The sequence below is a fragment of the Ambystoma mexicanum genome, chromosome 10 (assembly GCF_040938575.1).
Source record: "Ambystoma mexicanum isolate Mex_15411 chromosome 10, UKY_AmexF1_1, whole genome shotgun sequence".
NCBI classification, from domain to species: Eukaryota; Metazoa; Chordata; class Amphibia; order Caudata; family Ambystomatidae; genus Ambystoma; species Ambystoma mexicanum.
This window is the reverse complement of record NC_090932.1, coordinates 1483960847-1483975787: the sequence shown is the minus strand read 5'-3', so window position 1 is coordinate 1483975787 and position 14941 is coordinate 1483960847. Positions and strand designations below refer to the sequence as shown.

The 14941-nt window shown below is 45.2% G+C and overlaps 1 protein-coding gene across 1 annotated transcript in view; it reads right to left on the bottom strand.

Moving 5' to 3' along the window:
• Window positions 1-14941, bottom strand: part of CFAP251 (cilia and flagella associated protein 251) — a 1318836-nt gene that overhangs the window by 689925 nt on the left and 613970 nt on the right. The window contains exon 9 of the mRNA XM_069619593.1: window positions 7611-7655. Within this exon, the coding sequence (XP_069475694.1) occupies window positions 7611-7655 (45 nt within the window). The remainder of the gene's footprint in view (window positions 1-7610; window positions 7656-14941) is intronic.

Here is a 14941-nt window from a genome sequence, read left to right as displayed (position 1 = left end):
ATCTCTTCAGAGCAATTTTCCCTTTCCTGGGCCTGCAGAACAAGATAGCACTTATAAGGACCCCAAATATCTTTGAGCTTAGCACAAGGGTGAACCATTCCCCATGTTCCATTTCCATTTTGTTGCAATGAAGAATATCTTTCTTCCACTGCACCAATGTGGGACTTCTCGCTCTTCCCCACACCATTGCCACTCTCCTTTTAGCCAAAAATAACAATAGTCCAGTCAGCTTCTGCACCTGCCCAGTAAGCTGCTTGGTATATCCTAGTAGTGCCATTTTCGGATCAGGTATCATCATCTCTCCTATAATATCACTCAATCTTCCAATCACCTCCCCCCAAAAATGAAATATTGAAGGACAGCTTCATGCCACGTGTAGAAAACCTTCCAGCGTTGCGGCGCACCGGGCACATTCATCTGAGGTATCTGGAAACAATTTGTGTCATTTCGCTGGGGTATAATAGAATTGGTGGAGGCACTTAACATGAATTAGTTTGAACCTACATTAAGGGCAACCTTCCTCGTCTGCACACAATAGTATTTCCACATCTCATCAGGTATAGCATCACCCAGAGAGTCCTCCCAGTGTCGTTGAGATGACTCTGCCCACCCCAGCTTAACTTCTTGTGCTTTGCGGTAGAGATCTGATACAATCTTACCAGTTCCCTCCCTTCCTAAGATTCCATCCAGAATAGCGGCTACCTCCGGTTCGTCCAGAAAGGTGGAGAATAAACTCTTCAGGGAGTCCCTCAACCTGAAGTACAGAAAAAAATCCAAAGGTGTAATGACCTCTTTACTCCGCAGCCAATCCACAATCAGGAACTGTGCATCAGGGAAAAGGTTGTGAAAACATGCTATACCCAGCCGTTTCATACACTGTTCATATCCAAGCTCACTAGTCAACGGCAGCCCTGAAACGTGGGTGAACGGAAGCTTAGGAGAGTAAAGAAACCCCCATGTCCTCAATGCGAACCGATGATCTGCAAGACAACTCCACCATGTTTGTTACTTTAGAGAACCTTCCAGGGCCAGTTAATATGATCGCTCTTAACAAGAATGGTGCCGACAGCGCCCTTTTCATTTCTACATGTCTCCTTTCCGCACCTCTGTCAAACCAATATGTTAGAAATCCCGTTTGAGCCACCCTTATACTACAACTCGAAGTCCGACAAAGCTAGCCCCCCTGATCTAAAGGCGCAACTTGTTTCTTTCATGATATACGCGCCTGCTTGCCAGCCCAGATAAACCTAGATATTTCAGACTGCACTTCCCGAAAATACGACTTCAAAACCGCTATAGGAATGTTCAAAAACACAAAGAAAGCACATAAGCAAGACCATTTTTATCAACGATATTCTTCCGAGAGATTAAGTGGGGGACTCATCCATTTACTTAGCATCTTTTGGCTGTGTTCCAATACCTTTTCATAATTCTGCTTATACAAAACCTCAGGGGAACACGCAATATCTATCCCTAAATATCGGGTATAACTCATGTGACACTGAAATCCAAACTCGTCTGCAAATTTATCTGTGAATTCTGTGAGTGGGAAAAGCACTGATTTTGCTGCATTGATTTTCAGACCTGAGAAATCCCCAAATTCCATCACCTTTGTCAAGTTGCTGAGCTATACACTCCAAAGTGTCTACCGTGTCCAGATTAGGACCGTAATAATTAACAAAGGTAATTACCTGACCATACAGAGACCCCGTTACCAATAGTGCCCGCCCTTCCTGGTCCCAAACCACCTTTGTCAATCGGAACCCCACTGAGCTATGTAACAGTATGCAGACCCCTCTGGAATAGGAGGAATAGGAGGAATGGGACAAGAGGTAGCAGTGACCGCTCCATCCCTGCCCAAATCGCACCTCACTCAATGCTGTTAAATGCATCACCTGGATGAACGCTATATCGATCTGATGTCGTTTCATGTACAGCAGCACTTTGCAAGACTTAGAGAGGCAGTTCAACACCCTAGCATTTCATGTCATACTTTTGAGTGCTCAACCCATGGTTATCTACTTCACTCACAGCAGTCTCTGAGTGTTCTTGCATATGACACTTTCCCCAACATGTCCATCCCATGCAAGAGCGATAAACTAAGTTTTGAGCGAGGGCGATCCCCCGTAACCACCATCTCAACTAAATAATATCCCAACACTTCTGCTCCCGGCAACCCCAACTGCCATCCCCACGCAAAACCAGTAACTGTCATATGCTCTCGCACAAGGGCTTCTACAGCTCCCAGCCACCTCAACACCCCTCAACAGTATATTCTTCACTCCTGCAACCTTCAACTCCATTATCCAGGAACAAACAACCAGTATCGGCTCACTTTTATGTTTCACAGGAAGTCTGCTTCATGATCATTATTGCCTCTGCGTCTCAGAGCTGTCTGCAACGGTTCACGGAAGGTATTGGTCTCATTCAGAGTTTGAAAAAAAACATTACCCTCCACTAATTTTCCACTCTAAGTTTAGCTGGGAAGAGCATGGAGCATTTCAGCCCCATGTCCCTCAATCGTTTGACATCGATGTATTTCCACCTGGATGCCTATTCCTTGTCCGAAAAGTCTGGGAAAAGCCGGATAGAGCTACCCTTATATGACAATGGCCCTTTCTCTCTGGATATTTGCATGGTTAGGTCTCTATCCCGATAATTCAACATGTGGGCTATGATTGGTCTCACCGGTGCTCCTGGGATCGGATTTCTCCCACTAGCCATTCAGTGTGCCCTTTCCACAGTGAAGACCACTGAGAAGTCCGCACCACCAAGTGCCAATCCAGAACTTTGATCTAAAGATTCCTCAGATGGTTCCATTTGGAACACAACTCTAAATCTTCCTGTTTTGCAGCCAGTTCCTTAAGAGCCTTTTTAACCTGAAGGAGGTCACGTGTCACGGTCACAGATTCATATTCCACAGCAAAAGCTCAGCCCTCAACTTCATCCAGCCTCTCCCTGTGCCTATCCAAGTGCACCCGCATGTGGTCCACTTTGTATGTTAAAGTATCCATCTTTCTGTCTAATGATTGTATCCCGGCATGGAGCTGATTGAACATTGCCTTAATGTCATTAAACGCCGCATTCGGATCCAGGGACGAAGACTGAGAACTCCCATTAGGAGAGTCCTCCATTGCTGTGTTATTTTTAGCTTGACTGTGGGTCTCAAATGGCAGTTTTGACTGTTGCTTCCCCCCTTTATGTGATTTAGACATGCTTCTGCACCACCAATCGTGTGCCTGTGTAGGGTTCCCACTGCTCCCCAAGCCCACCACTACACTGATGCCCAACTCTCCACATAACGTCAGCCGTCGTTGCTCCCTTGTGACTTAGTGGTGGTGAATAGATGACTGGTCAGAATCCCCCTGTACCCTATATCAAGCAGGGGGCGGGAGCTCACAACCTGGAAGTAGCCACCCAGCCGGAGCTACTGTGACAGGCAATCACAATCATAAAACTCAACTCCCCAATGTGCCGATTCTGCCCTCAGCTATCCCAATCTCCAGGGGTTTTGCCCCTCTCCACTCTAGCCTCAGCACCCTTATATGTGTCCAGGTGGTATGCCCATCTCTGTCCTCGGCCACCTGAAATGTACAGACTGTTCTTTTCCACATGCAATTTCACATGCCTCTGCCAGTCTGGAAGCCCTCCAATTTTTAAAGGGCTCACACCTTCCCAACAGAGTCATCCATTAATTAAAATCCATGATTGTCTCTAGAAACAGATTCAATTTTAGCATTCAAATCAATTATTACACAAATAAGTAGGCCACCACTTAGCCATTCTTTTCCCCCTTTTATTTCAGGAATTATAAACCTAATAAAACCTGCTTTCCTTGAAATTGATATTACTCATGTTTCTTACAAAGCAAAAATTTGACAAGAATTGACAAGAGATTGAAGGGGAAGGAAAATATCACCTCACATTGGGTACATTAGTGGGCGAGGATTCTTCTTCTTTCCCATTGCAATTTCCAAAGATTCTGCCTGGTTTGACAGACATCATAACATAAAAGGAGTTAAACTACATCAAACTACAGAATTGTATGCTGCTCCTTGAATAAGGCAAAAAGCTAAAGACCAATAAATATAATCCTTCAGAAATACTATTTGATGACAATGGAATAAAATCAAAATCCGGATCATTCTCAATAATAACTCTGGTTGCCTGAACAATGGGCCTCCTTATGAGTCCGGCGGTAGACGTGCCGGTAAATACCAGCACGGCTGCTGCCGGAGTCATTTTGTTTCCGGCGCCCGGAAATGGGGTCCTACCTGGGCATTACAGCCCTGGCGGTCCCGGTAATTCCCCATTGCCGGGCACCGGAAAAAATGACTCCCCATTCCCATTCGAGTCCCATTGCACTCAATGGGAATGGGGAGGAAGGATGCAACGGCACCATTCATGAAAGGTGCCGGTGCATCCGTCAAGGTCTGCAAGCGGGTGCCGTTCTGCCCAGCAGGTCAGACCTGGCGGGCGGAAAGGCATCTGCCCGCAGACCTCGTAGTTTGCCGGGCCGGTAACAACATTGCCAGTAGCTTACCAGCACCGTTGTTACCGGACCGGTAAACTTCTAATGAGGCCCAATGTCACTTCAAACCACAATCACAAATAAACAACTTCTAATGCAGGGGTCTGCAACCTTTGGATCTCCAGATGTTTTGGACTACAATTCCCACCAGCAATACCCTTCATAGTTAATGGTGAGATATCATAGGAGATGTACTACAAAACATCTGGAGAGCCGCATAGCGCAGACCCCTGCTCTAACGTGTCAAATCCAATACATGAACGTATTTACCAACACATCACCATCCTCAAATGTGCCTCTGGTGTTTTTGGGAACACCTGACAACTATACTATATGGTAATAGCATGGTATGGTAATGTCTATTTGTAAAGCGCCTATACACAAGGCAAGTGTTTCAAAGCGCTCAAGGAGGGAGGGAACAAGGGGAAAAAAACAGTCATTCAGAGCCCTTGAATTTCTGAACGATACAAGTCTGCACAGGGAGAGTACGTGCATATAATATAATTAACAGTGTAGATAACAGCAAATAGGTCTGATGACGATTCTGCAGTTTTTCCAAGTGCATTGAGGCGCCACTATGCAAGGAGGGGAGACAGGGAAGATAGACGATCTCCAAGTCACAGTATGTTTTGATCGTGCAAGTGCACAGACGGTACAAAAGAGGGGAGTGGGAGGACAAGTGCAGAAGGGGCAGGGGGGAGTTCAAGTGCTCCCAGTCAATTCAAACTGGGGAAAGTGCTGAGAGATGCCACTCTCATGGGTCATTGACCAAGTACAGTAACAATGAGGCAAGTGTAGGCCCAGGGGCAAGTGCGAGAGGACTGGCGAGAGTTCCAGGGACCTGTGAGACTCTGAGGGATACCCGGCGGCCAGTCAGCAAGCTGTGTGGAAAAGGAGGGAGAGAGGGATATAGAAGAGAGCGAGAGGTTATCAGGGTAGAGGAGTTTCCGGAACATAAGGAGATCAGACTCAAGACAGAGGGTGGCTAATCCAGAGGGAGGCCCCTGCTCAGTATAGAGATCGCCCTCCAAATCTCAGATGGAGAACCGGCTCACCCGCAGATGGTTGGAGGTAGATGAGCGGAGGGTTTGGGAAGGACAGTATTTAGGTAGGCATTGTACCAGATAAGTAGGTCACAGGCCCCAGAAAGCCTTGTGAACAGTGCAGACAGTCTTGAACTTGATCTTTGCAGCTACAGGGAGCCAGTGGAGGCATTTCAGTGCCAGAGAGATGCGGTCCCTGGGCTTGAGGCCAAGGAAAAGTCTTGCGGTTCTGTTCTGGATGAGTTGCAGAGGGCACAAAGCCGAGGCAGGGAGGTTGAGAAAGAGGCTGTTACAGCAGTCAAGCCTTGAGAGAACCAGGGCTCTGGAGACACTGAGCCGCTGGGGGAAGGTGAGAAAAGGAAGAGTACCTCCGAAGACGTACAGCTGGTAGTTGGACTTTTTAGAAATGTCTGAAATGTGAGTGGAGAAGGAGAGAGTGGAGTCAAAGATGACCCCAAGGTTTTTTGCCTCGCAGGTGCGTGTGGGCACAGGGCCAAGGGAGGCCGGCCAGAGTGAGAGTGGGAAAGCGGGAGCAGGAGTCCCTATGCAAATTATCTCAGTCTTACTGGCGTTGAGGCAGATGTTGTTTGCAGCACATCATGACTGAATTTTGGACAGACAGTCAGATATGGGAGAGGCAGAGGAGGTGGCTGAGGGTAGCCTTTAGGAGAGTTGCATGTCATCCGCATAACACTGGAAGTTAGAGATGAAGGTGGCAATCACATCTTCCAGGGCAGCCATGTAGACATTGAAGAACCAGGGGGAAAGGTTAAAACCCTGGGGAATGTCACAGGTTGAAAGAGTTACAGTAGAGAGAAAGGACCAAAGTTCCACCTGGGATGGGCGGTCAGAAAGGAAGGAGGTTAACCACGCCAGAGCCTGACCTGGGATTACCAGGGTGTCATGGAGACGTGCAATCAGGATGTTGTGGTTTACCGTGTCAAAGGCAGAGGAGAGGTCAAGAAGAATGAGGACAGGGGGAGGTGTTAGTGTCAAAATTTGAGAGCAGGTCTTCACAGGTGTTCAGAAGAGCAGTTTCCGTGCCTCTGGAAGCTCTAAAGCCAGACTGATGGTCATGGAGGCAACCAGCAGATTCCGTGTGGAGTGTGAGCTGAGAGATAGCCAGCTTCTCCAGGAGTTTGCCCACGAAAGGGGTGATAGAGATGGGGTAGTCGTTTGCCGGAATGGAGGGACTCTTTCTGGAAGCAGACAATGCCTTCTCTGATTATCATTGAGCTCTAATCTTACAATATTGTTAGAAGCAGAATTGTGTATTAGTCGAGAGTTGACGTTGAGCGTTAAGGTGGTGAAAATGTTCATTGTTCCTTTCTGTTTTCTGCATTTTAGTTCAATTGCTGAAAGTGCTTTCAAAGCTTGTCTTGAGAATGCCGGTAATAGTAGATTTAGACAGGTATCAGAAGTGTGTGAGGAGGAGCTTTGAATATTGGGAATGGTTTTAGGGGCTAAATAAAAATAATGATTTGATATGGCTGGATTAAGAAGGTTCACACCCAGAGGTAATGGCAACTACCTTCCTAATGTGACTGAAGATGGATGATTTGATTTACCAATCTTATTTCCACAAAGGTCAACCCCTTTAGTACAATAAACGTTTATTTTTAAGTCCGCTACATCCTTGTAAAGTTGGTACACAAATTCAGGCGTGGTGAGTTAATCTCTCATGCCATATGCACAATTTCGTTTTACAGACTATCATCTGAATAATGCATTTTGCAATTTGGCACCACTGGAACAAAATAACATTGAAATGATATCTAACAATCTAAGTTTGCACCACACAGGACAGTTAATGTAAAAGTGCCCTAGATGTGATACAGAAAGGATAAAAAGTAGTTATTTTGTATTTATGAAATAAAGTCTGTCAATTAAAACCCACATATGCTGCACTCTCCTTCCACATTAGTGTTTGGAAGCAAAGCATCCAAATCAGTTTGCAAAGGTATGTGTCAATAAAACTACTACAGTGATTAAATGGATTACTTTGCATCATTGAAAAAGTAAATTGTCATACTCACACTATCCGTTACAGATGGAGCACTGTATTCCAACGTGGAACCTTCCTGTTAAGAAATATGTATTTGTTATTATGACAAACCAATCAAACATTACATAATCATTACTACTCTGTCAAAACACTCAACTTTCCTTTGTACGGAAGGGAATACATATTCCTCCTATTTGTAGCAAGAGCAAATTGTTAGCTGACATTGTTCAACCATTTAGTCATCTTCATAATAACGGAACACAATTTTCTTCTCCTGGTCGTATTTAGAGTTCATATCTTCCATTTAAGTGAATTATAGTTGAAATACAGAAACCTTGAATAGACAGATTTAATATAAAAAATATAGATTGTAACGATAATGATGTGTTACTCATATAATGCTTTGTGATGAATCCTGCAGAGTCCTCACAGAATCCCAGCCTAATATTTCCTCCGGGTGGCCTGAGGAAGGCAGCCACTACCTGATCCTCACCCTGCCATTAGCCGGGTGGATCACCTGGGAAGAGAATGCCACCAAGGGAATAGGGTGACTCCATTAGGAGAGACGCAATATGCACCTTCTTCGGAGGATGGAGTTTCCATAATGCCAGAATACCTAATGGTGTCTTGTCAGAGTAAGGCACCCCTTCCCAAAAACACACAAAGTGTTAGTAGTAAAAACCCTTATGGTCAACATGAGATTGGAACATATAATGAGCAGAACATCAATACCATTGATTCTAATAAATGTGATTCACCCTTGGGTTTGAGCTGTGAAAACAAGTACCAACTATTCATTCCTCTTAAACCCTTACCTAGAGATGTATTCTATAAACAGAATAAGTTAGATGAGGTTAGAATTGAAGCCTTTGATATAAAGGGGAATAAGAACATTAGGGACTTCAAGTCCCATTAGGCTCCAGGTACTGGGACGAGGAAGAGGGGCTCAGAGACACAGAAGTGCAAAATGCAGTCTAGTGTTTCTAATGACCCACACGTGAAAAAGACTTTTGATAATTTAAGGCCCCTTCTGGTGCAGGCCATTAGAATCAGTAGGAGAAGTAGCCTGAAGCTGTGTATGCAGCAAAGGCAGAGAACCGAAGACCCCGGGACCACTACTGTGTTTGTAGCGAATTATGGTGCAGAGAGAGTCGTAGGAGTTAGAAGCCTGAAGTGCAGAAGTCACGCAGCGGGAAGTGGTGCTATGACAGGCTGCCCCGTGGAAGAGAGAAGCTATCCTTATCCTATGCCCTACACGGGTGCTTTGCAAGTACCGGAGAAAGCGAGGAGCAACACAGGCTCTTGTTGTGAGAGGGGCAGACTATGGGAACATGACCAGAGCTGTCAGAAGCTTTGTACCCGACAAATGAGGAAGAGGTTGCAGCAGAGGCAGTGAGTTGAACAGACGCCCATGGAGAGACCGGTGAGTTGGCCTTTGATAGGTGACCCCCGCGGCGCTCTTCAATAGACTGCTGGCTGCTTACAAACTTTTTGAATACCGAAATAATGAAGGAAAGTAATTTTGGTGCAATACTCATATTGAAAGGAAACGAGTGGAGAAAGTGTGCAACTATCATTGCCCAATTAAAGAGGGGACAATATTTAAGAAACACTGTAACTAGCCTTACCCAAATAAAGAGGGTAATACTGAATCAAGATTATAACCAACATTTCCAAAGCAAAGCAGAGGATATTTAAAAGCCAGATAACAACCAGTATTGCCTTAACCAACAAAAGGCCATTACAAATAAAAGGGGAAACGGCTTTCTTAAAAGGAGAAACTTGAATAGGAGATATTATCAGAAGTTATCTGATCTAATAGTGGAAACCCAAAGGTGGCAGGAGAGAAGCCCTCCTTGTGTAAGGTATCAAGGGGGAAAGGAAAATAACCTGCATTACATGTGGTAACTAAATCAGTAGAACAAACAGCATCAATGGGTGTTGTATCCTTTGGGAGGAAGTGTTACGTGCTACCGCCATCGGCTGCCGCACCGCCCACTCCACTCACATGCCGGATCCTGGACCTGTACTACCGCTGGTGTGGGTGGCCGATTCAAGGCCGACGCTTCCTGGGCGCATGCGGTCACTGGACAGCACCAACAGTGGTTCTGGATGGCACTAATGGAGCGGGTTCCCTTCGGGGTCAGATCTACCCGGTATCGCCATCATGTTGCAACCCTCTGGGCTCCAATCACTTGACTCCCTTCTGGGCAGCTGCTATGGGTTTCCTAGGAAACCACAGACGTGGTTGAAATACCAGGGCCAGGATAAAAGGCTGCCGGCTTCTTCCCCAGTGCGTCTTAACGCTGCTCTGAGCTGGTAACTTGTCTGTCTCTTGCCTTGCCTTTTCTTCCTCTTGTCCCTGCTCTTGGTTCCTTGTCCTGACCTACCGTGTCTGCTACCCTTTATCTTTTCTCTTCTTCCTATCTTGGTTCTTGAACCTGCCAGTGGGTGGCTCCTCTGGTGTATAGTCATCATCTCGCTCCCCGGTCCAGTGGGATCCCTGAAGTCTCGCTGCCTTCACATCACGTTAAATCCAGGGAGCGTTTTAGCCTGTGGTGTGGGGGAACTGGTCTCAACCTTATCCGGGTTCACATCTGCCTGGATTAGAAGGGGACAGGGTCTCCTGCCTACACTGACCCCGATCCATTCTGGAAACCCAGAGAGTCAGTGCCTCCAAGGAGAAAAAGAAAGGAAGTACACAATCAGTAACCGGTAAACTGCGCCCCAGTAATCTGGCCCTTGACAAGAAGTTGTAAATCTCAATGTTGTTGAAAGTCCAAGACTTTGTTAAAGCCTGAAGTAAGCCTCACCACAGAGTACTTGTAGTAGTAGTAGTAGTAGTAGTAGTAGTAGTAGTAGTAGTAGTAGTAGTAGCAGGAGTTTTATCCTGGCAGGTGAGTATACCAGGAAAGGGATTATTAGTGGTAGTCCTGGCAGTTTAGTGGACCAGGAAGAAGATATTGAAGTACTGCATTATGGTAAAAGGTTGTGGTGGAAAGAAAGTGGCAAGGTCACTCATGTGTTTGATGAACTGTGGTAAAACCATCCTGATGTAAACATTGTTATTTATAAATAAGAAATGTGAAGTAATTATCTTTTCCAAAGAGGAGAAGTTATATTGAAATATGCATGGAAAGTGTGAAGACATAGGGCCTCATTCCGACTTTGGAGGCAGCCATGGTGCTATTAGCACCATGGCTGCCTCCAAAATTGGTCCGGGTCTGGTCTGGTGGAGGGGGGACTTACCAGGACATTCCGCCCTAGGCGGACCTGGTAAGTCCCCACTCCAAAAGCCATTCCCCATTCCCATTTGAGCCCCCATAGGGCTCAATGGGAAGGCGCTAATAAAGGGCCCGCTAATTGCGAGCCCATTATTAGCTCCAAGGTCCCTTAACAGCTCCCGTAAAGAACGTGTGATCAGACCACACGTCCTTTACGGTTCCCTCCAAGGGACCTCGGATTCGGGTGGTAAGGGATTACCGTCACCGGTCTCCTTACCGGTGTCCGGTATCCCTTACCGCCTGACTTGTAATGACCCCCAAAGACTTTTTTGGTTTGATAAACAAGAGCTTGTGGAAACTTTATTCTGAAGAGTATTGAACCTTGCTTAATCCTAAAACAATCCAAGTGCCAAGTGAAACCCTCAGGCAGGAATGATCTTTGTGTCGGAAGCAGAACTTGGCTATTGAAAGGAACTTTGGGTTGGAAGCAGAACACGGCTATTGAAAGGAACTTTGTGATGGAAGCAAAACTTGGCTGCTGTAAGGAGCTTTGTGTTGCCCTTGAAGCAGAACTTGAGTATTGAAATTAACTTTACTACTTGAGACTTTTATTTGGAAAATCCTGCATAAATCCCAGGGAAGGGGATACGACCCTGGTTACAAGGATACTTAATATTTATAAAGTTTGTGGTTGATTATAACTGTTATTTTTTGGGTTTGGAACAGCCATATAAATACCTATATGATTTTGTTCTATGTATAAGTGTGGGTGAAAGCTATCTTTTGATATTGGAGTGTTTTCATTTAGTCTTAGTTTTACAGGCAGGTAAATCCTTGTTAGGTTAGGGAAAGCGAGGTATTTGTCACACCCTTATGATTTAACAAAATGGCTACTTGTGAAAAACCTCGATCAAGTTGTCCTGTCTCGTATTTCTGACTCCCTCACAGCTTACCCCAAAGTGATTTACATAGAACATATTTACATACAAAACACAGTTGAAGTTGGTACTTATTTATGGACCTCAGAAGGATGAAAGGCTGAGTTGGCCATGGCGGGATTCGTACCTGGGACCTGCAGATCACAGACAGATCGCAACAGCGAGCTATCAACCCGCTGATCTATTTTACTGGCATTGTATTCACATGAAAGTAGTTTAACTTGATAAGTTGTATGCATTAGATATGAACAATTACCTTCATGGTGATTCAGGTTCTCTTAGTCCAGGCTCTCCCTTCTTCAGAACTGGTTGGGAACGCCTGCATCCGCAGGTGGGCTGGAAAAAGCTGGCTGCAAAAGAACTGTCACTTTAAGAACATTTAAGGTGTAGGGTCCACGTCATGCATGCGTCCCTCTGTGCGCCGGGTCCACACCTTACCCCCTATGTCACCAACGCTCCACACCCAGTTCCTGTGGTTCTGCCGATGGCAGCAGAATTTAAGTGTATGCTTACTATAGGGGATGGCTTGGTGGGTGTTGTGAAGGAGGGAGAGCCTGGACTAAGGGAACCTGAATCACGATGAAGGTAATTTTTCATTTCTTTTTCGTCCTGGCTCTCCCTCCTTCCCAACTGATTGGGACCAAACTAAAAAGCCTGAGAATAAGAAAGGGTGGAGGAGACAGCATGTACGGAATTCAAGCAAACAAGTTGCGGAGCAACTTTCGCCAAATTTAGCATAATTTCTAGAGGATGTAGCCATAGCTTAGTGCTTGCAAAAGGCAAGAGGGGTAGCCCAGGTAGCAGCTCTACGGAGTCCTATAATGGGAAAATGCCTAGTAAAGGCTACAGATGCTGCCTTGGCTCTTGTGGAATGAGCCCGAAGTCTCTGCGGAGTCACAAGCCCTTTCATATCATAAGCCTTGGAGATACAGGAGACAACCCATCTGGCAATGAACGCTTTAGCTGCTTTATTGCCAGGAGATAGAATATTGTAAGTAATTAAGTGCTGGTCTGCTTTCCTGAACAGTTTGGTCCTCTCTAAATAACATTTTAGAGTTCTTACAACGTCTAGATTAAGTAATATCTTCTCGGCTGTGGTAGCATGTGGCCTAGAAAGAAATACAAGAAGGCATATTTCTTAATTCAGATGAAAATCGGAAACCACCTTTGGTAGAAAGGAGGGGACCGTACGAAGGACTACTTTATCCCTTATGGAATACTATATAAGGTTCCTTTGAGGTGAGAGCTTGCCGTTCTCCAATCCTTCTAGCCGAAATAATGGCTACTAAAAATGCAGTTTTCTGATATAGAAGTTCTAATTCGCATGATGCCATAGGCTTGAATGGTTTTTGCATTTGAGCTGACACAACTACGTTGAGATCCTACTGAGGTGGTGGTTCATGAATAGGGGGGATGTAAATAAAGAAGGCCCTCAAAGTTCCTACGAATAGCTTCGTTTGAGAGTGAGAAGGACTTATGTTCTCTGTTTAGGTATGCTCCAATAGCCGATAAGTAATGATTGCAAGTGTCTACTTTGACACCTGTGGAAACTAGATGAGACATGAAGGACATGACATTATCAATAGAAGCCTCTAGAGGATTATGGTCGCCGCCTAGGGCCCAGTGACAGAACCGTAACCATTTGCTACGATATTGCTTCATCGTAGAAGCTTTTCTGGAAGCTGACATGATTGTTAGATTTTGTACCGACAATTGTAAGTGGGAGAGGGCTATTTTTTCAGCATCCAAGCCTTCAAATTCAGCAATTGAGGGGAGGGATGAAGAACCTGCCCTTTCTGTTGAGTCAACAGATCTTTTGATGATGGGAGATCTAATTTGGAAGTCACCACTAACTCCAGGAGGTCTGGAAACCAAATCTGGCGAGGCCAGAACAGAGCTATAAGAATCATTGTTAGATTCTGTGCTATCTTGTATTTGAGCAATGTATTGTGTATCAATGGCAGAGGTGGAAAAGCATAAAGTGCTAGGTTCGACCAATCTAGATGTAGAGCATCTCACAGGGACTGAAGACCCTGCCCTTGCTTTGATGCAAACTGAGGACAGAGGGCCTGATTCATGGAAGTGTTTTATAATAGCACAATCCCATAGGATTCCATGAATCAGGCCCAGAGTGTTGTGCTGTTTGGCAAAGAGGTCTACTGAAGGATGGCCCCACAATTGTTTCTTTGCTACTGATGGTTTGAGCTCTCACTCGTGCAGAGCAGACTGTAACCTGCTCAGTTTCTCTACTAGGTTGTTTGCCTTTCCCACCAGATGGGACGCCAACAAGAAAATGTGATTCTGAATGGCCCAATACCAAATCTTCTCTGCAAGGAGACATGGGGAGGGAATGGGTACCCCCCCTGCTTGTTGATAAAGAACATTGCAGTGGTATTGTTTGTGAGAATGTTCACCACCTTTCCTTGAAGTGAGGGAAGAAATGATTTTAGAAGGAAAAATCTGGCTATTAGTTCCAGGGCATTAATGTGGTACCTTTTTTCTTGAGAAGACCAAAGGCCATGTGCGGTTAGACTTTGACAATGGGCTCCCCAACCATACTCGGATGAGTATGTTGTAATAACTATTTGGTGAATGGGAGGCTGAAAATGGGACCTGATTAAAAGGTTATTTGGGGAGTTGCACCAGATTAGTGAGTCCTGAACTTGCTTTGGAATTTAATTTGAAATTCCTGAGAATGCAATAGTTGGTTTCAGTTGCAGGCAAGATGCCACTGAACTGTTCTCATATGGAGCCTTTCAAAGGGAACTAGGTTCATACAAGAGGCCATTAGCCACAAGAGTCTTTGAAACCACCAAGCTGTTAGAAGCTGATGTGTTTGGAATTTCGAGATGAGTTGTTGAATTGCTCCCACCCTTTCTGGGGGAGGGAAGGCTTTCTGTAGAGTAGTATCTATTACTGCTCCTAGAAATTGGATCTATTGTGAAGGGATGAGTTTGGATTTTGCCACATTTATGGAAAATCCTAGGTTGAAAAGAGTGTGGCATGTTAATTGCATCTTTTCAAGCAATTCCTCCAGAGACTGGGCCTTGATGAGCCAGTCGTGTAGGTAAGGATATAGATGTACTGTCCTTATCTGAAGGTAAGATGACACTTTCCCAGAAGTGTTTTGAATACCCTGGGAGCAGAAGGGCAGACATCTGAACTGGTAATGAGACCTTCATATGGTGAACTGATATTTG